This window comes from Carcharodon carcharias, chromosome 10, assembly GCF_017639515.1.
Source record: "Carcharodon carcharias isolate sCarCar2 chromosome 10, sCarCar2.pri, whole genome shotgun sequence".
Taxonomy (NCBI): domain Eukaryota; kingdom Metazoa; phylum Chordata; class Chondrichthyes; order Lamniformes; family Lamnidae; genus Carcharodon; species Carcharodon carcharias.
The window spans coordinates 128,280,459-128,307,631 of NC_054476.1; the positions used below are offsets into that span (position 1 = coordinate 128,280,459).

General features: G+C 43.0%; 1 protein-coding gene and 1 long non-coding RNA gene across 13 annotated transcripts in view; one reads left to right on the forward strand and one right to left on the reverse strand.

Moving 5' to 3' along the window:
* LOC121283153 (protein bfr2-like) overlaps positions 1-27,173 on the forward strand; it is a 52,617-nt gene that overhangs the window by 18,280 nt on the left and 7,164 nt on the right. For 5 of the 12 annotated variants that reach the window (XR_005944200.1, XM_041197316.1, XM_041197315.1 and 2 more), the window contains one exon: positions 5,685-5,758. Coding sequence is in view for 10 of the 12 variants with exons in the window: in XM_041197313.1 (XP_041053247.1) it covers positions 5,685-5,758 (74 nt within the window). In the remaining 2 variants the exon portion in view is untranslated. Of the gene's footprint in view, positions 1-1,254; positions 1,274-5,684; positions 5,759-10,847; positions 10,901-13,045; positions 13,547-26,269; positions 26,481-27,173 lie in introns of those variants that run through there. The other 7 variants (XM_041197318.1, XM_041197321.1, XM_041197323.1 and 4 more) reach the window with 5 other exon arrangements.
* The window catches only part of LOC121283154, a 48,704-nt gene that overhangs the window by 3,397 nt on the left and 18,134 nt on the right, over positions 1-27,173 (reverse strand). The gene's annotated exons all lie outside the window — the stretch shown is intronic.

Here is a 27,173-nt window from a genome sequence, read left to right on the forward strand (position 1 = left end):
GTTGTACAACAGCACCATTTGGATCTTCCTTGTCTTCATCATCATTGGTAGTGCTGGTAACTGGCAGCATCATCCACAAGTAATCGTCCTCTTTACCGTTGAGCGCATTCTATATTCCACATTTTAGAGATGATTTTTTGACAATATTGGAATCAAGTTCATTCCACGCATCTATGACAATTGATACAGTGTTGTGAGTGAGGGTGCTCACATATCTCCACCCTTGGTGAATATTTTTTTGCCTTTCAACATCCAATTGTTCCACATCTCTCAGATACTGTCCTTGAGAGGTTTATTTATATACACATCCAAGGGCTGAGCAACACTCATAAGATTGCCAGGAATAACTGGCATGCTGGTATTAGTTGATCTCACCTCATAAATTACATTGTTGACAAGATGGAATTTGAACGTGTCCCAGACAAGCAAATGTTTTTCTTCGTGTAGTCCTCTTGATCTCAAACTCCACACTACTTTAATCCATTTCTTGCAATCATTGATACAGCCTTTTTTGTGAATATGGATGACAATGCCTTTCTGAAATTTCTTTGGTTGGAGAGTTTTGTGTATGAATATCACCATTGGATTTACTTTTGTGTCTTCTGCCATACTCGTTGGAACCACTGTGAACTGCTTCTTCTTGTGGCCGGTCGTCTTTATAAGAATGTTTTTTTGTACCAATCTTGGTAACGGTGTTGTCTGCTGGCATGTTGAAGTTCATTGGTGTTTCATCCTTATTTCCAACGTAGGCTAATTGATATGCATTGTTCTCTCGATGTCAAATGACAAAACGTTGGAATTTGATGATTTTATCATTGAGTTCAGATGGCAGACACTGAATTTTTGTTTTCTGATGGAGTATCAAACCTTGCCTTTTCTTGAATCTTGTGCACCACTCAGCACTGGTCTTGAATTCTGGAACGCCATTTTGCTTCACTTCCCTGAGGGTGTTGAGTCAGATGGTTCTATGGTGATATTATGACTGTTTGCTAATGCTCGTTAACCCATTCTGCCATTTTTTCTCTAGGTGAGACCACAAGTTCAGTTTTTCTCTACTCACCCCATCCACTGACAGTCAGTCGCCCCTCCACCGATACACAGTGGCACCAATGTGTACCATCTACAAGATGCACTTCAGAAACTCACCAAGGTTCCTTAGACAGCACCTTTGAAACCCATGACCGCTACCATCTAGAAGGACAAGAGCAGCAGGCAAATGGAAACACCACCACCTGGAAGTTCCCCTCCAAGCCACTCACAACCGGACTTGGAAGTATATCACCGTTCCTTTACTGTCGCTGGATCAAAACCCTGGAACTCCCTCCCTAACAGCACTGTAGTGTACCTACATGACAGGGACTGCAGTGATTCAAGAAGGCAGCTTCTCAAGGGCAATTAGGGATGGGCAATAAATGCTAGCCTAGCCAGCAATGCCCACATCCCATGAATGAATAAAAAATAGGAAAGGGTGATCTCTGAAGATAAAATGGGATGGGGTTATGATCGTGGGATGGGGTTATGATCTTGAGCTGGGGTGATGAGTTGCATCTGCAACCATTGAAGAGAAGCAATATCATGGACCTCTGCAACAGTAAGCAGTGTGTCGGTTCTGGAAATTGTATCTGGAGGTGAGGCAGGAATGCAATGGTGAGGAGGGAATCCATTGTAGTGAACAAAAAGAAGTCTTCGGTTTTGCAGTCATTTTTGTTTCAGTGGGTAATGGACCTGTCTAGGGTCGATGATTGAGATTTGTCATGTTCCTTATTTTTTCTTAACCTATTTTTCATGGAAAAAAGACCTAGACCTGAGTTATTCCTGAATGTGATTTTAAGTTAAAGCTTGCTTCATAAGGGTTAAATTTACTGGTGAATTCTGAAACCAGTATCCCAGAGACAATGAAAGATAGTTTAACAGCTCCTCAGACCCCGCTTCCTGTAAGGACTGCATCCCATTCTCTCAGTTCCTTCGCCTCCGTCGCATCTGTTCCGATGATGCTACCTTCAAAAACAGTTCCTCTGACATGTCCTCCTTCTTCCTTAAACGAGGTTTTCCACCCACGGTCGTTGACAGGGCCCTCAACCGTGTCCGGCCCATCTCCCGCGCATCCGCCCTCATGCCTTCTCCTCCCTCCCAGAAACATGATAGGGTCCCCCTTGTCCTCAATTATCACCCCACCAGCCTCCGCATTCAAAGGATCATCCTCCGCCATTTCCGCCAACTCCACATTATGCCACCACCAAACACATCTTCCCTTCACCCTCCCTATCGGCAATCCGTAGGGATCGCTCCCTCCGGGACACCCTGGCCCACTCCTCCATCACCCCCTACTCCTCAACCCCCTCCTATGGCACCACCCCATGCCCACGCAAAAGATGCAACACCTGCCCCTTCACTTCCTCTCTCCTCACTGTCCAAGGACCCAAACATTCCTTTCAAGTGAAGCAGCATTTCACTTGCATTTCCCCCAACTTAGTCTACTGCATTCGTTGCTCCCAATGTGGTCTCCTCTACATTGGAGAGACCAAACGTAAACTGGGCGACCGCTTTGCAGAACACCTGCGGTCTGTCCGCAAAAATGACCCAAACCTCCCTGTCGCTTGCCATTTTAACACTCCACCCTGCTCTCTTGCCCACATGTCTGTCCTTGGCTTGTTGCATTGTTCCAGTGAAGCCCAACGCAAACTGGAAGAACAACAACTCATCTTCCGACTAGGGACTTTACAGCCTTCCGGACTGAATATTGAATTCAACAACTTTAGGTCGTGAGCTCCCTCCCCCATCCCCACCCCTTTTCTGTTTCCCCCTTCCTTTATTTTCCAATAAATTATAAAGATTTTCCTTTTCCCACCTATTTCCATTATTTTTTAAAAAAAACACCCCCACTAGAGCTATACCTTGAGTGCCCTACCATCCATTCTTAATTAGCACATTCGTTTAGATAATATCACCAACTTTAACACCTATGTGTTCTTTTGTACTATTGTTGTTGACATCTTTTGATGATCTGCTTCTATCATTGCTTGTTTGTCCCTACAACCACAACCCCCCCTCCACCTCTCTCTCTCTCTCTCTCCGCCCCTCACACACACACCTTAAACCAGCTTATATTTCAACTCTTTCTTGGACTCGAACTCAAGTTCTGTCGAAGGGTCATGAGGACTCGAAACGTCAACTCTTTTCTTCTCCGCCGATGCTGCCAGACCTGCTGAGTTTTTCCAGGTAATTCTGTTTTTGTTTTTATTTTGGATTTCCAGCATCCGCAGTTTTTTTGTTTTTATCTTTTTGTTTTTATGATAGTTTAACATAATTGTGACCATTCACATACATTGCTATTTATTCAATTCTGTTTACTCAAACTTAGCAGGAGCCATTTCCAAGTGGAAGAGGGTAGACAGTTAACTAAAATCTTGCATGGCTTAAAAAAAACATAGCAAACTGCATTAATATAGCACCTTTAATGTAGTTAAAATATTCAAAAGAGGTAGGTTTTAAGAAGTGTTTTGAAGAAGTGGGAGAGGTTTAGGGAGGGAATTCTTGAGCTTATGGTCTAGACAGCTGAAGGTATAGCTGCCAGTATTGAGGTGATGGAAGTGGGGAATGACAAGACCAGCACTGGAGGAAAACAGACTTCTCAGACTTTTCTTTATTCGTTCTTAAGATGCATGCATTGCTGACAAGGCCAGTAATTATTGCCCCATCCCTAACTGCCTTTAAGGAGGTGGTAATGAACTGCCTTCATGAACTGCAGCAATCAGGAAGGAGTTTGACCCAACAATAGTGAAGAAACTGCAATATATTTCCAAGTCAGGATGGTCTGTAACTTGGAGGAGAACTTGCAAATGACGGTTCCCATGCTTCTGCTGCCCTTATATTTCTAGGTGGTAGAAGTTGAAGGAGTCTTGGCGAGTTGCCATTGGCTGTCAAGCACTTTGGGAGGTTCTGAAGGGTGCTATACAAATGCAAGTCTTTTTATTTTCATCGGAATATTGTGGGGCTGGAGGAGGTTGCTGTTAATTGTATATCAGTTGTAGTTAACTATGCAGGTGGAGGGTATCGATCAGGTTGTTACTTGAGCACAAAAAGGAAATGCTTACTGAAGCTTGCATGAGGGTTAAGTTAGGAGGTATACACTTGTAATGTTTCACTCTGAATAAATCTAAGCTGATTAAAGATTGGCTCTGGTTTCATGCTTCACCTAGCTGTCAGGAGTTTAACAATTACCGAGATAGGGAGAGGCAAGACCATGTAGGGATTTAAAACGCAAGTATTTTAAAATCAAGACTTTGCCAGAATGGGATCCAATGTAGGTCAGCAAACAGCAGTGATGAATGAATGGGTCTTGTTACTAGTTGGGATACAGGCATCAGAGCTTTGGATGAGCTTAAGCTTATGGAGTGTGGAAGCTGGGAAGCCTGCCAGGAGAGAATAGTCAAGTCTGGAGATAACAAAATCATGGATGAGATTTTCAGTAGCTGGTGGTTTCAAACATTTTGACATTTGGCTGGATTGCCTTGGCAGCTACGGAAACATTTCAGAACTTTGTTGCTATGGAAAATTTGTCTTTAGTCACCTTCTTCTACTGAGTGGCAAATTGTAATGACCTGTGAAAGGAACAAGGGTGATAGGCTAAAGGATATTTCTTGTTTCATATCTTAATATTAATAAATGGCTAGGAAGAACTGTATATCTTGTAAATACGTGACTACAGTTTGGAAATCCTAAACACACTATGCTCTGTTATATCAGATCTGAAAAATTACTACCAAACAAAAACTATGAAATGAATTGAGCTATATTCTTTGTCGGTGCTTGTTTTGCTTCTAGATTTGATACATGCTGATTCAAATTATTAATATTGATACCTCCATGTAAAAACCTAACTTTTAGTTCTCTGTAAATTCTCTCCTCCCCATCCCCATCCCAAGCAAAAAATGTCACTTCTCGGTTTACGGGACTGGGTGTCAGTTTTTTCAGGGTGTAAGGGTAGCATAACACACGGTGTGTTAGTATGCATTGTAATCATCAATCATACATGGGTTTAAATTCAGTTTAAATGATAGATGAAAGTGTCTTTCTGGCAGTTGTAAGAGCCTCTACATGAAATGAGCTTGGCTATCTGTATCAGGATCCTAGTGATCGAGAGTCCATAGCAGCAGACTACTATAAATTAGTTGCAATTGTCACAAAATTATCATTTTCACTCCAAGGCTTTATTATGGAAGTAGTGCAATGGAAGATTCTCTCCTGAGTTTGGGAGGTAAAGTACATTAATGGACGATATTAGGAGGAGCTGCACTTAGCCTGTGCTCTGCTAAGCCTAGGAACACTTATTGATGACACTGATGCTAAAAGGAACTTGTGTTCAACTCCTCCACACTGACATCCTTTGCATTGCAGAGCACAAAATCTAAATATGGGTGCAGAAGTATTTCAACATGATTCACAAAGTACTGTTGGAGAGCAGCAAGTATCATGTGGATTTATGTGTAACAGGCTGCTATTAGGAAAAGCTTCAGTTCTAATGTAATTTTGTTCTGTAGTAATGGCTATTTAGCAAATGACATAAGGATTCAGACTCCACAGTGCCTGAGAGTCTTTGAGGTAAGAAATGTAGAAATGAGAAAATCTGATTCTGGAAGCAGCTTGAGCATTAACATTTGTCATCTGTGCATTTATATCCACAGTTTCTATCCACCTGTGAAAGTGATGATGAAACATGTGAAATTCCTTTTGACAATGCAGCTACTATCTATGGCAGGTAGGTCAGTTTGGAGTTCTATTAGTTTTACAGTTATTTATGGAAATACTTTTAATTGTGCAATAAAATTTTCTCTGCAACTCCTTAACATAAACACATGGGAAGAAATCTTCAAAAGTGACAAAACATTCATTATTATAGTGATAAAATTGCATAATTTCAAGTTTAAATTCCTTTTGGGCATAGTCAACATGGATTTATGAATGGGAAATCATGTTTGACGAACCTGTTGGAGTTTAGAATTCATAAATGAGAGTCAGCGGACATAATATACTTGGATTTTCAGAAGGCTTTTGATCAAGTCCCTCACAGTAGGTTGATTAGCAAAATTATGAAATGAGATAGGAGGTAATATACTGGCATGGATTAAGGATTGGTTAACAGGCAGAGAACAGAGTAGGAATAAACAGGTCATTCTCATGTTGGCAGGCTGTGCTTAGTGGATACTGCATGGATTAGTACTTGGGCCCCAGCTGTTCACAATATATATCAATGATTTGGATGTGGGGACCAAATGTAATATTTCCAAGTTCGCGGATGACACAAAGCTAAATGGGAATGTGTGTTGCGAGGAAGATGCAAAGCGGCTTCGAAGGGGATTTGGACAGACTTGGTGAGTGGGCAAGATGGGATATAATGTGGAAAAATGTGAGGTTATCCACTCTGGTGGGAGGAACAGATGTGCAGAGTATTTCTTAAATGGTGAGAGATTAGAAAGTGTGGATGTACAATGGGACCTGAGCATCCTTGTCAATAAGTCACTGAAAGCTAACATGCAGGTGCAGCAAACAATTAGGAAAGCTAATGCTATTTTTTTTTACGCATTCATGGAATGTAGGCATCAGTGGTTGGGCTGTCATTTATTGCTTGTCCCTAATTGCCCTTGAGAAGATGGTGGTGAGCTGCCTTCTTGAACCGCTGCAGTCCATGTGATGTAGTTGCACCCACTGCTGTTAGAGAAGGAGTTCGAGAATTTTGACCCAGCGACAGTGAAGGAATGGTGAGATATTTCCAAATCAGGATGGTGAGTGGCTTGGAGGGGAGCTTCCAGATAGTGATGTTCCCATGTGTCTGCTGCCCTTGTCCTTCTACATGGTAATGGTCATGGGTTTCAAAGGTGCTATCTGAGGAGGCTTGGTGAGATCTTGCCGATGGTACACACTGCTGCCACTGTGCGTCGGTGGTGGAGAGAGTGAATGTTTATGGAATGGGTGCCAATCAAGCAGGCTGCTTTGCCCTGGATGATGTCAAGCTTCTTGAGTGCTGTTGGTGCAGCAAGTGGGGAGTATTCCATCACACTCCTGATTTGTGCCTTGTAGATGTTGGACAGGCTTTGGGGAGTCAGGAAGTGAGTTACTTCCCGCAGGATTCTTAGTCTCTGACCTGTTCTTCTAGCCACAGTATTTATGTGGCTAGTCCATTTCAGTTTCTGGTCATTGGCAACCCCCAGGATGTTGATAGTGGGGGATTCAGTGATGGTAATGCTATTGAACATCAAGGGGCGATGGTTGGATTCTCTCTTGTTGGAGATGGTCATTGCCTGTCACCTGTGTGGTGCGAATGTTACTTGCCACTTGTCAGCCCAGGCTTGGATATTGTCCAGGTCTTGCTGCATTTTGACATGAACTGTTTCAACATCCGAGGAGTCACAAATGGTGCTGAACATTGTGCAGTCATCACGAACATTCCCACTTCTGACCTTGCGGTGGAAGGAAGGTCATTGATGAAGCAGCTGAAGATGATTGGGCCTCAGATACTACCCTGAGGAATTTCTGCAGTGATGTCCTGGAACTGAGATGATTTGACCAACAACCACAACCATCTTCTTTTGTGTTGATATGATTCTGACCTGCAGAGAGTTTTCCCCCTGATTCTCTTTGACTCTAGTTTTGATGCCACACTGAGTCAAATGCTGCCTTGATGTCAAGGGCAGTCACTCTCACCTCGGGAGTTCAGCTCTTTTGTTCATGTTTGAACCAAGGCTGTAATAAGGTCAGGAGCTTGGTGGCCCTGACGAAACCTAAACTGAGCATCAGAGAGCAGGTTATAGTTAAGCAAGTGCTGCTTGATAGTACTGCTGATTACTCCTTCCATCACTTTACTGATGAATGAGAGTAGACTGATGGGGCAGTAATTGGCCTGGTTTGTTTAGTCCTGCTTTTTGTGTGCAGGACACACCTGGGCAATTTTCCACATTGCTGGGTAGATGCCAGTATTGTAGCTGTACTGGGACAGTTTGGCTAGGGGTGCAGCAAGTTCTGGAGCACAAGGCTTCAGCATTATTGCTGGAATATTGTCTGGGCCTATAGCCTTTGCAATATCCCCACATTCGGCCCTTTCTTAATATCACGTGGAGTGAATCGAATTGGCTGATGATTGGCATCTGTGATGCTAGGGACCTCTGGAGAGGGACAAGATGGATCATCCATTGGGCACTTCTGGCTGAAGATTGTAGCAAATGCTTCAGCCTTATCTTTTTCACTGATGTGCTGGGCTCGGCGATCATTGAGAATCGGGATATTTATGGAGACACATCCAGTGAGTTGTTTAATTATCCACCACCATTCACAACTGGCTGTGGCAGGACTGCAGAGATTAGATCTGATCCGTTGGTTGTGGAATCACTTAGCTCTGTCTATCACTTGCTGCTGATGCTTTTTGGCACACAAGTAGTCCTGTGTTGTAGCTTCACCAGTTGACACCTCATTTTTTAGGTATGCTTGATGCTGCTCCTAGCATGCCCTCTGATGATGACTCCTACTGATACTGTCGTGGACAGATGCATCTGCAGCAGGCAGGCTGGTGACAATGAGCAAATATGTTTTTCCTTGAGGTCAAGCACGTTTTCCTCTCTTTTTGGCTCCCTCACCACCTCCGCAGACCCAGTCTAACAGCTATGTCCTTTAGGATTCAGCCAGCTCAGTCTGTGGTGATGCTATCAAGCCACATTTGGTGATGGACATTGAAGTCCCCTTTCCACCCTCAGTGCTTCTTCCAAGTGGTGTTCAACATGGAGGAATACTGATTCATCACCTGTGGGGGGTATGGCGCGCAGTACATGGCAATCAGCAGGAGGCTTCCTTGCCCGTGTTTGATTTGATGCCCTGAGACTTCATGGGATCCAGAGTCATGTTGAGGACTCCCAGGGCAACTTCCTCCCAACTGTATACCACTGTGTCACCACCTCTGCAGGGATGGTGATAGTGGTGTCTGGGACATTACCTGTAAGGTATGATTCCATGAATTGCTCAGCTAGTTTGTGAGACAGCTCTCCCAATTTTTGCACTAACTAATCCCCAGATTTTGGTAAGGAGGACTTTGCAGGGTCGACAGGTGCCTAGGTTGATGCCAGGTGGTCCATCCAATTCCATTCCTTATTGACTTTTTAGTAGTTTGATGCAACTGAGTGGCTTGCTAGGCCATTTCGGAGGGCACTTAAGAATCAACCACATTACTGTGGATCTGGAGTCCCATGTAGGTTGGATCTGGTAAGGACGGCAGATTCCCTTCCCTAAAGGACATTAGTGAACCAGATGGGTTTATACAAAAATTCACCATCTGCTGTGGTGGGATTCGTACCCCTTACATTAAGAAGGATATTATTGCCATAGAGAGTGCAACAAAGGTTCACCAGACTTGTTCCTGGAATGGAAGGACTGTCCTATGAAGAGAGATTGGGGAAGCTGGGCCTGTTTTCACTTTGAGTTTCGAAGAATGAGAGGTGATCTCATTGAAGCTGACAAAATACTTAAATGGGTAGACAGGGTAGATGCAGGTAAGATGTTTCCCCTGTTTGAAGCATCCAAAACTAGGGAACAAAATTCAAAATAAGAGGGAAGCCACTTAGGACCGAGATGAGGAGGGTTGGGGAAGCTCAATCATTAAGTGTGTTTAAAGCAGAGATTGACAGATTTCTAAATGCAGTGACATAAGGGGATATGGGGATAGTGTGGGGGGAAAAGGCATTCAAGTGGATGGTCAACCATTTTGAATGGTGGGTTAAATAGTGGAGCAGGCTTGATGGGCTGAATGGCCTACTCCCGTGTTCCTATGTTCCTAGTTTTATATATAATTTGACAGGCCCTATAATATTTGGGAAAGGTTACATAATCATTTATGCATTAATTTATATTGTCAGCTTCCAAGCCACTACTCTGAACAGTAGGTAGATGCTGAGAGTGCATCAGAGGCAATGCGGTAAGCAGATCTCATGGAATGTGAAAGAAATTACTAAAATTCTTCTGCCTCTCCAGAGTGGGATAGCCCATTTGTAAACAAAGTTATCTTTTAAGTATACATTTTTGGTGAATTTTGTCCATCAATTAGTGCTGGGCAGTGGGACTTTTTTAAATTTTTGAGTCCTAATTTCAGGATCATCTATGTCAAGTATAGATGGAATAGGTTACGTGTAATACAGGAATAAACATGGAAATAGGCCATTTGGATTAACCAGTCCGTGTTACTGTTTATTCCACAGTGCAAGCTAGCAGTTTTAATCACGTTTACCCACCCTGTTCCATATCCTTCACCCTCTTTTCCTTTATCCACTTACTGAATCTAATTTTGAATGTGTTCAATGGTTTCTGCCTTGATCACTAAACCTGGAAGTGAATTAGACAGCTTTGGAACTCTGTGTAAACATTATTCTAACTGAAGTACTAGTCCCTATTTTTGAAGAACAACTAGTATGATCTTCCATTAACCACAATGGTCTTCAAAGTAATTAAAATTGTTGGTTGCAGACATACAGGTTGTAGGAAACAGCACAAACTAATATCAAGTGGATATTTTGGAACTGATGGAGAACATTTATTTTGTGAATTAGAAGTAGATTAACTCTTGAAACATGGGTTTAAAAGGACAAAATATTAATCTTATGTGAATCTAACCTTGTAAATTCATCTTTAATACAAAGGTAAAGCTAATCTTTATTTTACCCTAACAAAATGTCATCGATATTTCATAACAAAGGGCATGAAATCATGGGGGATGGGAGATAAGTTTCTGTTGGTAATTTTGATTTACTGTCATAAGTTAATGAGTTGGCTGCCCCTGTCTCACTCTGGACATGGGCTTTTATTTTAATTAGTATTCTGGTAGCAGTTATTGAAGTTTCCCAAGACACATATAAGAGAGTATGATGTAAGTACTGTATATAAATCCATCATCCTTTTGGAAAATATCTGGAAAATTTGGGAGGTAATGGCCAATCTGATTTCACCCAATTCAATTAAAGAAATTTATCATGCTGAAGCAAGAAGTACACCACTCCAGTTCTCTCAATCACACCTGTTACCCAACATATCAACTATATACTATAATGCATGTTCTTTCATTAATTAACAGATTTTCAAACCCTTGAGAAAATATATCTGACAGTTAATTAAAGACAGTAGATTAAGTAGTATATGTAAGTAATACATGTTACATTTTGGAAAGTTGTGGAGTGAGTAATGGTAGTGTTTTCATCAATTAACGTTATATGATGAGCTGCAGATGTCTCAGATTTACTTAAAACCCAAGTTTAAATAGACACTGCAATTGAGAATAGAGATTTGGGATAAATTACTGGGATTTATTTTTCTATTATAATATAGATTTGAAATTTCCATGTTTATGTCCAATTACAAACTAACCCCCTTCCTATACCCTTTGGAACATGATATTCAACATGAGAACCTGTACCAATGTAATTCAATGACTATGTAACTTATTCTTATAGGTTCAACAGACTTGACTAAATTTATCTTCAGTACTAATTATTAGGCATTAACCAGCAAGCCCAATTATTGAAAATAGTAATTCTGTCTCTCCACATACTCTCAATTTCATTTGAAGGTTAAAAACAATTCCACCTTTTGAAAATTTGTAAAGTTCTACCGGTTACATATCTAGAGAACCTTCCCTGGATTAAAGGAGTATTTGTAAAGTTATAGGGCAGCATCTTCCGGTCTGCGAGTGGGGGTGGGGCCCACTCGCCAGTATGTAAAATGACGGGGGAATACGTTGGGTGTGTGTTCTGACGTCACCCCGCGTCATTTAGATTCTCAGTTCAGCCTATTAAGGCCATTAAAAAACTAAGATGATTAATGGACCTGCCTGTCTAACCTTAAGGTAGGCGGGCAGACCGGGAGCCCAGGCGGGCTTTGGAAAAAACATTAAACCTCATCCACGGGTGAGATGAGGTTTCAAGAGGATATTTAAATTTTAATGAAATGTTTCAATAAAAGTTATGGACATGTCCCAACTCATATGATAGTGTCACATGACGGGACATGACAGAGAAATTTTTTTATCACCTTTTAAAGTTTTCAATCAGAGCCGATCTCCCGGAGGCAACACTTTGCTGAGGTAATCCCCCGGTCTGCACAGGGAGTGCATAGCACTTCCTGGCAGACACCACGCTGGGCAGGTCTTAATTGGCCTGCCCACGTAAAATGGCGATGCTCCCCCGATCAGGGGCGCTGATCGGAAGGCCGCTCGCCTGCGCCCACTCCAGCACTCCCCCCATTCTAGGTAATGACATCTTCCACAGAACATAGTGCCCTACTGTGCTTTTTAAACTAATGTAAAATAAATAAACTTAGGGAAAAAACGGTGACTGACAATTAGACATAGGAGGACCAAATCCCCATTGTCTTGGGATAAGAACCTGGGCTCAGCTGGTGTGAGGGAAGAAGTGAAATGAAGTGCAGTACAGGCAGTTGAAGAGCTTGATTACATCATAAATACATGTCCTATAATGTATTATGTTAGGAGAACAACAAATAACACTTAAAAAGGTACAGAATTCAAAAGGTCTTGATAATGCTGCGATAGTGCAAAGCACTATATGTTTCAGTGAAGTTTTTTTCTTAATTTCTGGGATTATTGTTAACATTTCTCATTTATTTCTAAATTAACTAATCACATCTCCCTCTAGATGAACACTTGAATCAGATGTAAGTGTCAACTTGAACTACAAAGTGAACTTTCAATTTTACTAGATTGTTAAAGGCATTTTGTGCTTTTAACATGTAACTGATGTTTGAATAATTTAATTATGAAAGTGTTAAGAGACAGCATTTATTTATTTAGCAAATTAGCACCAAAGTTACAATGTTTCAATCCCCTGGCTTTGTCTAGCCTTATGCAAAAAGATAAACAGCAAAAGTACATAGAAGATATTTAAATATATACAGGAACTTCCAGAAACATTTCAGTAGAAGACCCTGTAAACCACTACCACTGCCATTTCTGTTTGGTATTCATATTGGTGCCTCACTAATCCTGTCCTATTCTTTACAGTAGATGGATGCTGGACCCCAACAGAGACAGAAGGCAGTTGAAGAGCTTGATTACATCATAAATACATGTCCCATAATGTATTTTGTGGCACTCTTTGTCTCCTGTAGAGAAATGTCACACTTCTCTCTTACTCCTTTCCCTACCCTTCCACACATTGATTCATTGAAAAGTAGAATCCTTTAGTTGCATTTTAACAGGCAAGTCCTCTACTCTGTATGCTCTGTAATATAGATATTGCAGTGGCACTCTTTCTATAATTTCTCTAACCGTTGATCTACACCACAACCAGGAAGCCTTTGCATTTTATATGCCTTCAACTCATTTTCCCTTGACCTATAATACTTGAAGAGAAACTTAAATATTAGAGTCTCAGATAAAGTATAGATACCAAAAACTTCTCTCAACGTAACCAGCTAATTGTGCCATCTATTTGTTGTATCAGTTTTCTACATTTTTTCATTCTTTCGTAGGATGTGGGTGTCGCTGGTTAGGCCAACATTTGTTGCCCATCCCTAATTGCCCTTGAGAAGGTGGTGGTGAGCCACTTTCTTGAACCACTAAAGTCCCTGTGGTATAGGTACACCCACAGTGCCGTTAGGAAGAGAGTTCCGGGATTTTGACCCAGTGACAGTAAAGCAATGGCGATATAGTTCCAAGTCAAGATGGTCTGTGGCTTGGAGGGGAACTTGCAGGTGGTGGTGTTCCCATGGATCTGTAGCCTTTGCCCTTACAGATGGTAGAGGTCCCAGATTTGGAGGGTGCTGTTGAAGGAACCTTGATGAATTGCTGCAGTGCATCTTGTATATGGTACTCACTGCTACCACTGTATCAGTAGTGGAGGGAGTGAGGGTTGAAGGTGGCGGATGGGGGGTGCCAATCAAGTTGGCTGCTTTGTCCTGGATTGTCTTGTGTGGAAGCTTTTGAGTGTTGTTGGAGCTGCACTCATCCAGGCAAGTGGAGAGTTTTCCTTCAAACTTCTGACTTGTGCCTTAGATGATCAGCTGGATTTGGAAAGTCAGTGAATTCCCAGCCTCTGACCTGCTCTTGTTCCCACAGTGTTTATGTGGCTCTTCCAGTTCAGTTTCTGGCCAATGGTAGCCACCAGGATGTTCATAGTGAGGGATTCAGAGATGATAATGCCATTGAATGTCAGTGGGAGATGGGTAGATTCACGCTCTTGTTGGAAATGGTCATTGCCTGGCACTTGTGTGGTGTGAATGTTACTTGCCACTTATCAACCCAGGCCTGAACATTGTCTAGGTCTTGCTGCATGTGAACATGGACATGTCTCAATATGGGAGGAGTCGTAAATGGTACTGAACATTGTGCAACCATCAGCAAACATCCCCGCTTCTGATCTTATGATGGTGGGAATGTCATGGATAAAGCAGTTGGAGATGGTTGGGCCTAGGACAGTAACCTGAGGAACTCCTGCAGTGATATCCTGGGGCTATGATTAACCTCAAGCAACAACAGCCATCTTCCTTGTGCTAAGTATGACCCCAACCAGTGGAGAGTTTTCCCCCTTATCCCCATTGACGTCAATTTTGCTAGGGCTCCTTGATGCCACACTCAGTCAAATGCTGCCGTGATGTCAAGGGCAATCACTCTCACCTCACCTCTTGAGTTCAGCTCTTTTGTGCATGTTTGGACCTAGGCTGTAATGAGATCATGAGCTGAATGGTCCTGGCGGAACCCAAACTTAGCATGAGCGATCAGGTTATTACAGTGTAATGTTGTGTGCACTGTCAGTGACACCTTCCATCACTTTTCTGATGATCGAGAGTAGGCTGATGAGGTGGTAATTGGCCAAGTTGGATTTGTCCTTTTTGTGGACAGGACATATCTAGGCAATCTTCCACATTGTCAGGTAGATGCCAGTGTTGTAGCTGTATTGGAACAGTCAATGGCTAGGGGTGTGGCTAGTTGTGGAGCACAAGTCTTCAATTTGACTGTCAGAATGTTGTCAGGGCCCATAGCCTTTGCAGTATCCACTGCGTTCAGCTGTTTCTTGATATCATGTGGAGTGAAAAATACTGGCTGAAGACAGGCATTTATGATGCTAGGGACCTCGGGAGGAAGCTGAGCTGGATCATCCACTAGGCACTTCTGGCTGAAGGTGGTGGCAAATGGTAAAGCCTTGTCTTTTGCACTGATGTGCAGGGCTCCCCCATCACTGAGGATGGGGATATTTGTGGAGCCGCCACCTCCTGTTAGTTTTAATTGTCCACCACCGTTCACAAATGGCTGTGGCAAGACTGCAGAGCTCTGATCTGATCCACTGGTTGTGCAATTTCTTAGCTCTGTCTATTGCATGTGGCTTCCGCATGCGAGTAGTATTGTACTGTAGCTTCACCAGGTTGAGACCTTATTTTTAGGTATTCCTGGGGTTGCTTCAAGCAAGCTCTCCCGCACTCTTCATTGAATCAGGGTTGATCCCGTGACTTGATGGTAATGATAGAGTGGGGGATGTTTCGGGCCGTGAGTTTACAGATTGTGGTTGAATACAATTCTGCTGCTGATGGCCCCAGTTTTGAGCTGCTAGAACTGTTCTAAATCTATCCTATTTAGCACAGCAGTAGTGCCACACAACACAATGGATGAGGACTGAGTGATGGTCACTTCTACCAATACTGTCATGGACAGATAAAAGTAGATACTGTGATAGGTGGATTGGTGAAGATGAGGTCAAGTAGGTTTATTCTTCTTGGTTCCTTCGCAACCTGCTGCAGGCCCAGGTGAGCAGCTATGTCCTTCAGGACTCAGCCAGCTCAGTCACTAATGGTGGTATCAAGCCACTCTTGTTGATGGATATGGAAGTCCCTTACCCAGTGTCCATTCTGTGCCCTTGCCACCCTCAGTGTTTTTTCCAATTGGTGTTCAAAATGAAGGCATACTGATTCATCAGCTGAGGGGGTAACCAGCAGGAGGTTTCCTTGCCCATATTTGATCTGATGCCACGAGACTTCATTGGGTCTAGAGCCAAAGTTGAGGACTTCCAAGGCAACCCCCTGGGTTACTTAAAATTATCCCAAGTTTTAACTGTAGCACCTGATTCAATACATCTATGACACTGGCTTTTAGTCAAGTTTGAAATTGATTGTTAGCAGTGGCACAAAATTGGCAATTGTGAATTGGTATCCATTCTAAAGTGGTGTGGCATAAAATCCAATTCATTATCACCTGTGATGTCATTGCCCTTGATGTCTGTCTACCTCTCTCTTTGTCGGTCTTTCTTTTGTTTGAAGCGTGGTTACTAAGTTTGCAACACCTCAACTATAACATCAGAATCAACATACTTCTAATCATGGTTGGATGCTTTGGTCCTGCCTACCTCTTTTTTTTCAAATACCAAACACTTTGAATTTCTCAGGAATACAGCATGGGCAGCCAGTCAGAACAGCTGTACTGTGGTTGAAGGACATCTTCTAATTTGACACCCCCGCCCTTTTTTAAATCACCAAATTACTAGGATTCATTATAGCAATCCTTCAGGCTATCTGTAAGATAGTTGATCATTTAAACCAGTTCTTGATGTTGATCCAGTGTGCCAATTCATTCAGGACAGTTTCTTAGATCAATAAGTTGTGGAACCAACGAGGGAACAAGCTATTTTAGATCTGTTAATGTGTAAACGGCCAGGATTAATGATCTCAGTAAAAGATCCTCTAGGGAAGAGTGATCATAACATAATGGAATTTCATATTCAGCTTGAAGGTGAAAACCTTAGGTCTGAGACTAGTGTCTTAAACTTAAATAAAAACAATTACAAAGGTTTGGAGATATAGTTGGCTAAGGTTGACAGGAAATAGATTATAAGGTAAGATGGTAGATACGCAGTGGCAGGCATCTGAGGAGTTATTTCATAATTCTCAACAAAGGTATATTCCATTGAGAAAGAAAGACTCTGCGATAAAGGTGAACCATCCATGGCCAATGAGGAAACTTTAGGATGGTATCAAATTTAAAGGAAAGGCATACAATGGTAGAAGATTGGAAAAAAATTAATCATCCGTAAAGGATGACTAAAAAAGATAAAGAGGAAGAAATTGAAGAGATTGAGAGTAAACTAGCAATACAAAAACATACAGAGCTTCTACAAGTATATAAAATGGAAGATAGTATTAAAGTAAGTGTTGATCTTTTAAAGAATGAGACTGGGAAATTAATAATGGGAATCAAGGAAGTGGCAGAGACTTTGAACAAATATTTTGTATCTGTCATCATGGTAGAAGACAAAAGCATCCTAATAAAAGGAGATCAGGGACAAAAGGGACGGTTGAACTTAAAATAAGCATTATTACTAGGGACAAAGTACTAGGCAATTTTAATGGGACTAGAGGCTGACAAGTCCCTTGGACCTGATGGACTGCATCCTAAGATCGTAAAAGAAGTGGCTGAAGAGCTGGTGGAAGCATTGGTGTAATCTTCCAAAATTCTCTAGGTTCAGGAAAGGTCCCAACAGATTGGAAAACTACTAATGTAAGGCTCCTATTCAAGAAAGGAGGGAGACAGAAAGCAAGAAACTATAGGCCAATAAGCCTAACATCTGTCATTGGGGAAAATGTTGGAGTCCATTATTTAGGAAGCGTAGTAGCAGGAGAATTTGGAAATCAATATAATCAAGTGGAGTGAACATCATTTAATGAAAGGGAAATCATGTTTGACAAGTGGATATAATGAGCAGGGTTCATAAACGGGGACCAGTAGATGCAGTGTATTTGGATTTCAAAAGGCATTCTATAAAGTGCCACAAAAAGGTTACCACACAAGATAAAACTCCATGGTGTTGGGGGTGATATATTAACATAAATAGAGGATTGGTTAATTACCAGAAAGCATAGTCAGGATAAATGGGCTATTTTCAGGTTGGCAAATTGTAACTACTGGGCTGTCACCAGGATCAGTATTGAAGCCTCAACTATTTACAACCTCTGTTAATATCTTGGACGAAGGGACCAAGTATATTGTAGTCACATCTGATGATAATTGTAAAGTAAGTTGTGAGAAGGGCATAGAATCTGCAAAAGGGTATAGATGGGTTAAGTAAGTGGGCAAAAATTTGGCAGATGGAATATAATGTAGTAAAATGTGAAGTTATCTGCTTTGGTGAGAAGAATGGAAAAGCAAACTTATTTAAAATGGTGAGAGACTCTGGAATGCTGTGGTATATGAAACACAAAATGTTAGCAAGCAGGTACAGCTGGTATTTAGGAAGGCAAATGGAACTTTGGCCTTTATTGCAAGGGGGATATAGCTATAAAAGTGGGCAAGTCTTGCTACAGCTGTACAGGGTATTGATGAGACCACACCTTATTTCCTTGTTTAATTAAGGAGAGATATAATTGTGCATTGGAGGCAGTTCAGAGAAGGTTCACTAGGTTGATTCCTTCTTTGATGATTTTTGTTTTTAAATAATTTTGGTGATGGATAAGATATAAATTTCAAGGTCAAGCAGTTAAGTCATCTGCTGAGGGTGTGGAAGAGTAGAGACTCCTAGGATTTAAACACACAATTCCTTGAAAAATTGAGGGCAGAACTGTTTAAAAAAAAAAGGCTTATAGCATTTTGGGTTTCATAAATAGGAGGCACAGAGGTCAGTAGCAAGGATTAATGATAAAGCTGTACAAAGCAAAGGTTAAGTCATGGTTAGCGTAATTTGGAGGCCCCATACTAGAAAGGATAGAAAGCAATAGGGAGTATATAATATAGATTTATCAAAAGGAAACCAAGGCCCAGAAGCTACAATTATGAGGAGAAAATTCGAATATTGGGACTATTCCACTTAAGCAAGTAAGGCTGAGGAAAAGAGGTTTTTAACATTATGAAATATTTTTATGAGATGAAGAGGGAAAAACTTTCCCAAAAAGAGTTAATTGACAAGATAATTATAAATGAGGAAGGGCATTCTACCATTTTACTCATCTTTCCAGAGAGACCCTAAAGTTGTCTTATGGTAGCAGCCAATTGTTTCTTAAACAGTTCCAGAATTTTCATCTCCATTACTCTGCTCAGGAGCCCATTCCATATAATGATCACTATTTGTATGAAAAGGAGCTCTCAGATACAAGTCCTAAGTTTGTATTTTATTAGTTTAAACCCATATCCTACTTTTTCAGTTTAATTTTCTAAATTTTTCTTTTCCGTACCATTTACTATCTCGTTTATGCTTCCAAGGTGACATTTTGTGCGTCTCCTTTCAAAAATGAAAAGCTCAAGGTTTTCCAGTACTTCGCAAATTTAAAACTGCCCCTTACATGCTATTAAAGTATAAATGCTTTCTCATGTGGCAATGCATCTTCTAAGAGAATCTAGATAAACCTTCAAAGCTAATGTCGATTCTGGGCTTTTATCAGTGCTCAACAATCATCATTCTTTCACCTAAGATTCATGCAATCAGCCTGGCACTCCTTTATTTCTAACATTAAACTTGACCTTCATCTGTTCAGAAAATAGTTCAGGGCAGCATAGATTAAATTGCCAATAATCTAAAACAAAAACAGAGTTACCTGGAAAAACTCAGCAGGTCTGGCAGCATAGGCGGAGAAGAAAATAGTTGACGTTTTGAGTTCTCATGACCCTTCGACAGAACTAGGTGAATCCCAGGAAGAGGTGAAAATATAAGCTGGTTTAAGGTGGTGGTGGGGTGGGGTGGGGGGTGCGTTGGGTGGGGGGAGAGACGTGGAGGGGGGTGGTGTGGTTGTAGGCAAAAGCAGTGATAGAAGCAGATCATCAAAAGATGTCACAGACAGCAGAACAAAAGAACACATAGGTGTCGAAGTTGGTGATATCTAAACGAATGTGCTAATTAGGAATGGATGGTAGGGCACTCAAGGTATAGCTCTAGTAGGGGTGGGGGGAGCATAAAAGATTTAAAAATATTTAAAAATAATGGAAATAGGTGGGAAAAAGAAAAATCTATATAATTTATTGGAAAAAAACAAAAGGAAGGGGGAAGAAACAGAAAGGGGGTGGAGATGGAGGAGGGAGGTCAAGACCTAAAGTTGTTGAATTCAATATTCAGTCTGGAAGGCTGTAAAGTGCCTAGTCGGAAGATGAGGTGTTGTTCTTCCAGTTTGCGTTGGGCTTCACTGGAACAATGCAGCAAGCCAAGGACAGACATGTGGGCAAGAGAGCAGGTTGGAGTGTTGAAATGGCAAGCGACAGGGAGGTTTGGCTCATTCTTGCGGACAGACCACAGGTGTTCTGCAAAGCGGTCGTCCAGTTTACATTTGGTCTCTCCAATGTAGAGGAGACCGCATTGGGAGCAACGAATGCAGTAGACTAAGTTGGTGGAAATGCAAGTGAAATGTTGCTTCACTTGAAAGGAGTGTTTGGGCCCTTGGACGGTGAGGAGAGAGGAAGTGAAGGGGCAGGTGTTACATCTTTTGCGTGGGCATGGGGTGGTGCCATAGGTGGGGGTTGGGGAGTAGGGGGTGATGGAGGAGTGGACCAGGGTGTCCCGGAGGGAACGATCCCTACGGAATGCTGCCAGTGGGGGTGAAGGGAAGATGTGTTTGGTGGTGGCGTCATGCTGGAGTTGGCGGAAATGGCGGAGGATGATCCTTTGAATGCGGAGGCTGGTGGGGTGATAAGTGAGGACAAGGGGGACCCTATCATGTTTCTGGGAGGGAGGAGAAGGCATGAGGGCAGATGCGCGGGAGATGGGCAGGACACGGTTGAGGGCCCTGTCAACGACCGTGGGTGGAAAACCTCGGTTAAGGAAGAAGGAGGACATGTCAGAGGAACTGTTTTTGAAGGTAGCATCATCAGAACAGATGCGACGGAGAGCGAAGGAACTGAGAGAATGGGATGGATTCCTTACAGGAAGCGGGGTGTGAGGAGCTGTGGTCAAGGTAGCTGTGGGAGTCGGTAGGCTTGTAATGGATATTGGTGGACAGTCTATCACCAGAGATTGAGACAGCGAGGTCAAGGAAGGGAAGGGAAGTGTCAGAGATGGACCACGTCTAAATGGTGGAGGGGTGGAGATTGGAAGCAAAATTAATAAAATTTTTCCAAGTCCCGACGAGAGCATGAAGCAGCACCGAAGTAATCATCGATGTACCGGAGAAAGAGTTGTGGAAGGGGGCCGGAGTAGGACTGGAACAAGGAATGTTCCACATACCCCATAAAGAGACAGGCATAGCTGGGGCCCATGCGGGTACCCATAGCCACACCTTTTATTTGGAGGAAGTGAGAGGAGTTGAAGGAGAAATTGTTCAGTGTGAGAACAAGTTCAGCCAGACGGAGGAGAGTAGTGGTGGATGGGGATTGTTCGGGCCTCTGTTCGAGGAAGAAGCTAAGGCCCCTCAGACCATCCTGGTGGGGGATGGAGGTGTAGAGGGATTGGACTTCCATGATGAAGAGGAAGCGGTTGGGGCCAGGGAACTGGAAATTGTTGATGTGACGTAAGGTGTCAGAGGAATCACAGATGTAGGTGGGAAGGGACTGGACAAGGGGAGAGAGAAGGGCGTCAAGATAACGAGAAATGAGTTCTGTGGGGCAGGAGCAAGCTGAGATGATTGGTCTACCGGGACAGTTCTGTTTGTGGATTTTGGGTAGGAGGTAGAAGCGGGCCGTCCGAGGTTGGGCAACTATCAGGTTGGAAGCTGTGGGAGGAAGATCCCCAGAGGAGATGAGGTCAGTGACAGTCCTGGAAACAATGGCTTGACGTTCAGTGGTGGGGTCAGGTCCAGGGAGAGGTAGGAGGATGTGTCTGCGAGTTGACGCTCAGCCTCCGCGAGGTAGAGGTCAGTGCGCCAGACAACAACAGCACCACCCTTGTCAGCGGGTTTGATGACGACGTCAGGGTTGGACCTGAGAGAATGGAGTGCAGTAAGTTCAGCGAGAGAGAGATTAGAATGGGTGAGAGGAGCAGAGAAATTGAGATGAGTAATGTCGCGCCGACAGTTCTCAATGAAATGATCAAGAGAAGGTAAGAATCTAGAGGGAGGGGTCCAGGTGGAGGGAGAATATTGGAGTTGGGTGAAAGGATCCGTTGAACAGGGAGAGGACTCCTGCCCAAAGAAGTGAGCCCGGAGACGAAGGCGGGGGAAGAAGAGTTCAGCATCGTGCCGAGCCCGAAATTCATTAAGGTGAGGGCGTAGGGGTATGAAACTAAGTCCTTTGCTGAGCACTGAATGTTCAGCATCGGAGAGGGGAAGCTCAGGGGGTATAGTGAATACACGGCTGGGGCTGGGATTGGAAGATCGGTGGGGATGGAGGGACAGGCAGGGGTGGAGGGTCCTAGTTGGGTGTTGGTGTCGAGTTGTTGGAGGCTGAGCGTCAACTCAGACACTTCCTCCTACCTCTCCCTGGACCATGACCCCAGCACTGAACATCAAGCCATTGTTTCCATGACTGACACTGACCTCATCTCCTCTGGGGATCTTCCTCCCACAGCTTCCAACCTGATAGTCGCCCAACCTCGGACGGCCCGCTTCTACCTCCTACCCAAAATCCACAAACAGAACTGTCCCGATAGACCAATCGTCTCAGCTTGCTCCTGCCCCACAGAACTCATCTCTCGTTATCTTGACTCCCTTCTCTCTCCCCTTGTCCAGTCCCTTCCCACCTACATCCGTGATTCCTCTGACACCTTACGTCACATCAACAATTTCCAGTTCCCTGGCCCCAACCGCTTCCTCTTTATCATGGACGTCCAATCCCTCTACACCTCCATCCCCCACCAGGATGGTCTGAGGGCCCTTAGCTTCTTCCTCAGAGGCCCGAACAATCCCCATCCACCACTACTCTCCTCCGTCTGGCTGAACTTGTTCTCACACTGAACAATTTCTCCTTCAACTCCTCTCACTTCCTCCAAATAAAAGGTGTGGCTATTGGTACCCGCATGGGCCCCAGCTATGCCTGTCTCTTTATGGGGTATGTGGAACATTCCTTGTTCCAGTCCTACTCCGGCCCCCTTCCACAACTCTTTCTCTGGTACATCGATGATTACTTCGGTGCTGCTTCATGCTCTCGTCGGGACTTGGAAAAATTTATTAATTTTGCTTCCAATCTCCACCCCTCCATCATTTTCACGTGGTCCATCTCTGACACTTCCCTTCCCTTCCTTGACCTCGCTGTCTCAATCTCTGGTGATAGACTGTCCACCAATATCCATTACAAGCCTACCAACTCCCACAACTACCTTGACTACAGCTCCTCACACCCTGCTTCCTGTAAGGACTCCATCCCATTCTCTCAGTTCCTTTGCCTCCGTCGCTTCTGTTCTTATGATGCTACCTTCAAAAACAGTTCCTCTGACATGTCCTCCTTCCTTAACCGAGGTTTTCCACCCACAGTCGTTGACAGGGCCCTCAACCGTGTCCGGCCCATCTCCCGCGCATCCGCCCTCACGCCTTCTCCTCCCTCCCAGAAACATGATAGGGTCCCCCTTGTCCTCACTTATCACCCCACCAGCCTCCGCATTCAAAGGATCATCCTCCGCCATTTCCGCCAACTCCAGCATGATGCCACCACCAAACACATCTTCCCTTCACCCCCACTGGCGGCATTCCGTAGGCATCGTTCCCTCCGGGACACCCTGGTCCACTCCTCCATCACCCCCTACTCCTCAACCCCCACCTATGGCACCACCCCATGCCCACGCAAAAGATGTAACACCTGCCCTTTCACTTCCTCTCTCCTCACCGTCCAAGGGCCCAAACACTCCTTTCAAGTGAAGCAACATTTCACTTGCATTTCCCCCAACTTAGACTACTGCATTCGTTGCTCCCAATGCGGTATCCTCTACATTGGAGAGACCAAATGTAAACTGGACGACCGCTTTGCAGAACACTTGCTGTCTGTCCGCAAGAATGAGCCAAACCTCCCTGTCGCTTGCCATTTCAACACTCCACCCTGCTCTCTTGCCAACATGTCTGTCCTTGGCTTGCTGCATTGTTCCAGTGAAGCCCATCGCAAACTGGAGGAACAACACCTCATCTTCCGACTAGGCACTTTACAGCCTTCCGGACTGAATATTGAATTCAACAACTTTAGGTCTTGACCTCCCTCCTCCATCCCCACCCCCTTTCTGTTTCTTCCCCCTTCCTTTTGTTTTTTTCCAATAAATTATATAGATTTTTCTTTTTCCCACCTATTTCCATTATTTTTAAATCTTTTATGCTCCCCCACCCCCACTAGAGCTATACCTTGAGTGCCCTACCATCCATTCTTAATTAGCACATTCGTTTAGATAATATCACCAACTTCGACACCTATGTGTTCTTTTGTTCTGCTGTCTGTGACATCTTTTGATGATCTGCTTCTATCACTGCTTTTGCCTACAACCACACCACCCCCCTCCACTTCTCTCCCCCCACCCCATCACCACCACCTTAAACCAGCTTATATTTTCACCCCTTCCTGGGATTCACCTAGTTCTGTCAAATGGTCATGAGGACTCAAAACGTCAAATCTTTTCTTCTCCGCCGATGCTGCCAGACCTGCTGAGTTTTTCCAGGTAATTCTGTTTTTGTTTTGGATTTCCAGCATCCGCAGTTTTTTGTTTTTATCTTTGCCAATAATCTATGTATTTCAAAATGCCTTATTCTATAACAAAGAAGCATGTCTTATCAATCATCCGTTGTGAAGGCCATCATTCCTTACCCAGATGATTTGAAAGGAAGTTTTCCAGGTAACTTAAGTTGTTGCCTGGATACTGACCTTCCCTATATCTTCTGCTGATTTTCAATTATCAGTAGCTTTTAACTGACAATTGAGCAGATGGAGCTCAGCATGAATGTTTTTCTCTTTTGTTTTACTTCTATGATTTCTCTTCCACCCAGAGCAGAAAATAAAATAGGGCAAAGCCACAGTACTTCCAATGGCTACCGGTTGTTCCCTGTGCATTGATGTTGTAATAGGATCTGGTTATCCTTGTGAGAACCACTTCTGCACCAAAGATGCATAACCTTGCTGAGGCATCTTCCTGCTTATGTGAATCTCCACTTTGTATAATATTGAAAACTACAAGTTTGTCCTGTTATATCGTTGAAATCAACAACCTTGTCCTGTTTGATAAACATTGGTTACAAAGCTGTAGGTTTCAAAAATTTTGCACAGTGAAAATTCTTTCCTTTTAGAACATCCAAAAATGTTAAATATCGATAGGCATCAATGGGCCTATGTCTGCTTGCCATTAAAATGTTTCCATGCTACATGGAATCCAACAACCTTATTCTTGTGAGATCTTAATTGAGTTCTCAGTGCCTTCTATAGTTTAGCTTTCAAACTGCAGTGAGCTAGAAATTAGAATGCACTTTGTCCAGTTTTTGGGCACAACAATGACAAATTTTGCAGTGGAACAGTTTATGCCCAATTTGTGTCCAATATTGAAGTGAGGGTCCTGCTCCTGTTTCACGATCCATTTGCTAAATTCATAAAGACTAGTTGGAGCTTGTGCTGTACCAAGTTCTGACTAGTTTTTGCCGATCTACAGTGATATAAGCAGAGGTCTTTAAAGGGACTGCATGAGACTATCAGAGAAGCCAAGTTTATTTATACTTACCTCAGTTTGGAGGCTGAAGATGCAGGAGTGCTTTTCCTGCTTCCAAAATGATACTTTAGATTGGCATGGCATCCAAAGCAGATGAAATTTGGGTGGTTTTGTGAGGCCACCTCAGGTCTCTCTCTAGGTGCAGGTATCATTCCCTGAATCCATTTGGCACTCAAAACTGAGCTTAAACCAATTTCCACCCCAGTTTTGAGATGAGAGTGCTTTCAATCAAATTCCTTTATCTCTAGCCCTTTAGGTAGAAGGCTTTCCAGGGCACCTCACGAGTGTGTTTCCTTCATATTTTGGGACCCATTTTCTGCTTGTCTTTACAAAACAGCTTAGAATTAAAGTTTCAATCTTGTCTTGTGATTTCCTTTTCAAACAATTGTTTTGATGTTCACAAGGTTTGTTTTATTCAAACTGAAGAGTTCTGAGGCATCCAAGCAGGCACTTCCCTAATCAGATAGTATATTTCATTCACCTGCATCTCTACTGTTAAATCCCTTTGCCCTTCACTTAAACCTGATTTATTTTGCCTTCTTGGTTTCGTGCATCCCCTACTGAAAAGAATGTTACAGAATTAGTGAAGCACCAACATAAAAAAAAAAGTTCCTCACCAAAGTACACCATTTTTAATTTTGTTTGTCACTAATCCTTATACACCCTCTCGACCCTTCCCTGCAATATTCTTTCTTCTGGTTGGCCTAATATCTTCCTCCTAGATTATTTTGTCTGGTTTCTAGATCACTAACTGAAATGCTGCAGAAAGGTTCGAGGCTGGTGTATGAACAAACCACAAGGGATTATGGGAAACCAATTGGTGAGACCCTCAAACTTAACTGCCTGCTTTCTACGGCTGGGGTCTGGCATCTACGAAAAAGAATGTGACATGGGATTAATGAAGCCCAATGCTCTACAAAGCACCTTTACCAGGCAAGTAAATGAATATCCCTTTTCCTGGCAAAAATCACTTACAAAAATTTAATGATTATGTTGTCAGTTTTGCTTTAAGCCCGGTGCCAAGAAAGTACTCAAACTAGGGATGTATTCACCTTTGCACTTTTACATATTTAGGTCTTTATTCTCAAAGGATTCTCCTTTACTACTGTTTTTATTGCAGCCCTCACTAGCAGACCAACTTTATTGACTATATTAACTATATCTGCAATGTGGAGAACATGCATTTAAATTACATTAAGTCATGTTGGTGATGTGTTAGAATGAAGGTTCCATAAATGGAGCCAGTCATTTTCTTTTTATGCCCTATCTGAAAACAAATGATGCAATCAAAAGCCATGATCAAACAGAATGATTGGGCAACTGTAAAAAAGAAATTGAATTCCTGCAGTATGCAACAAATGGCTGAATAAAGAAAATCTGGTTGGCCTAACAAGGAGCCTCCCCTGACCTCTTTTTCCATCTCAACCCTGAATGACATCCACTAACTCCCCTCCCAACCACTTACCTGAATGTAGGGGACTGTTCCTCTGGGTTTGCAGCAGCAGCCTGCTATCATCTGAAATCTCGCTTCCACCCACTGGCCAGCCAGCACTTCCCTTGATATTTGTCATTGACCTTGGCCCCTGAATATATTCCTCCCATTGAGTTAAAATCAGCCACAGGATT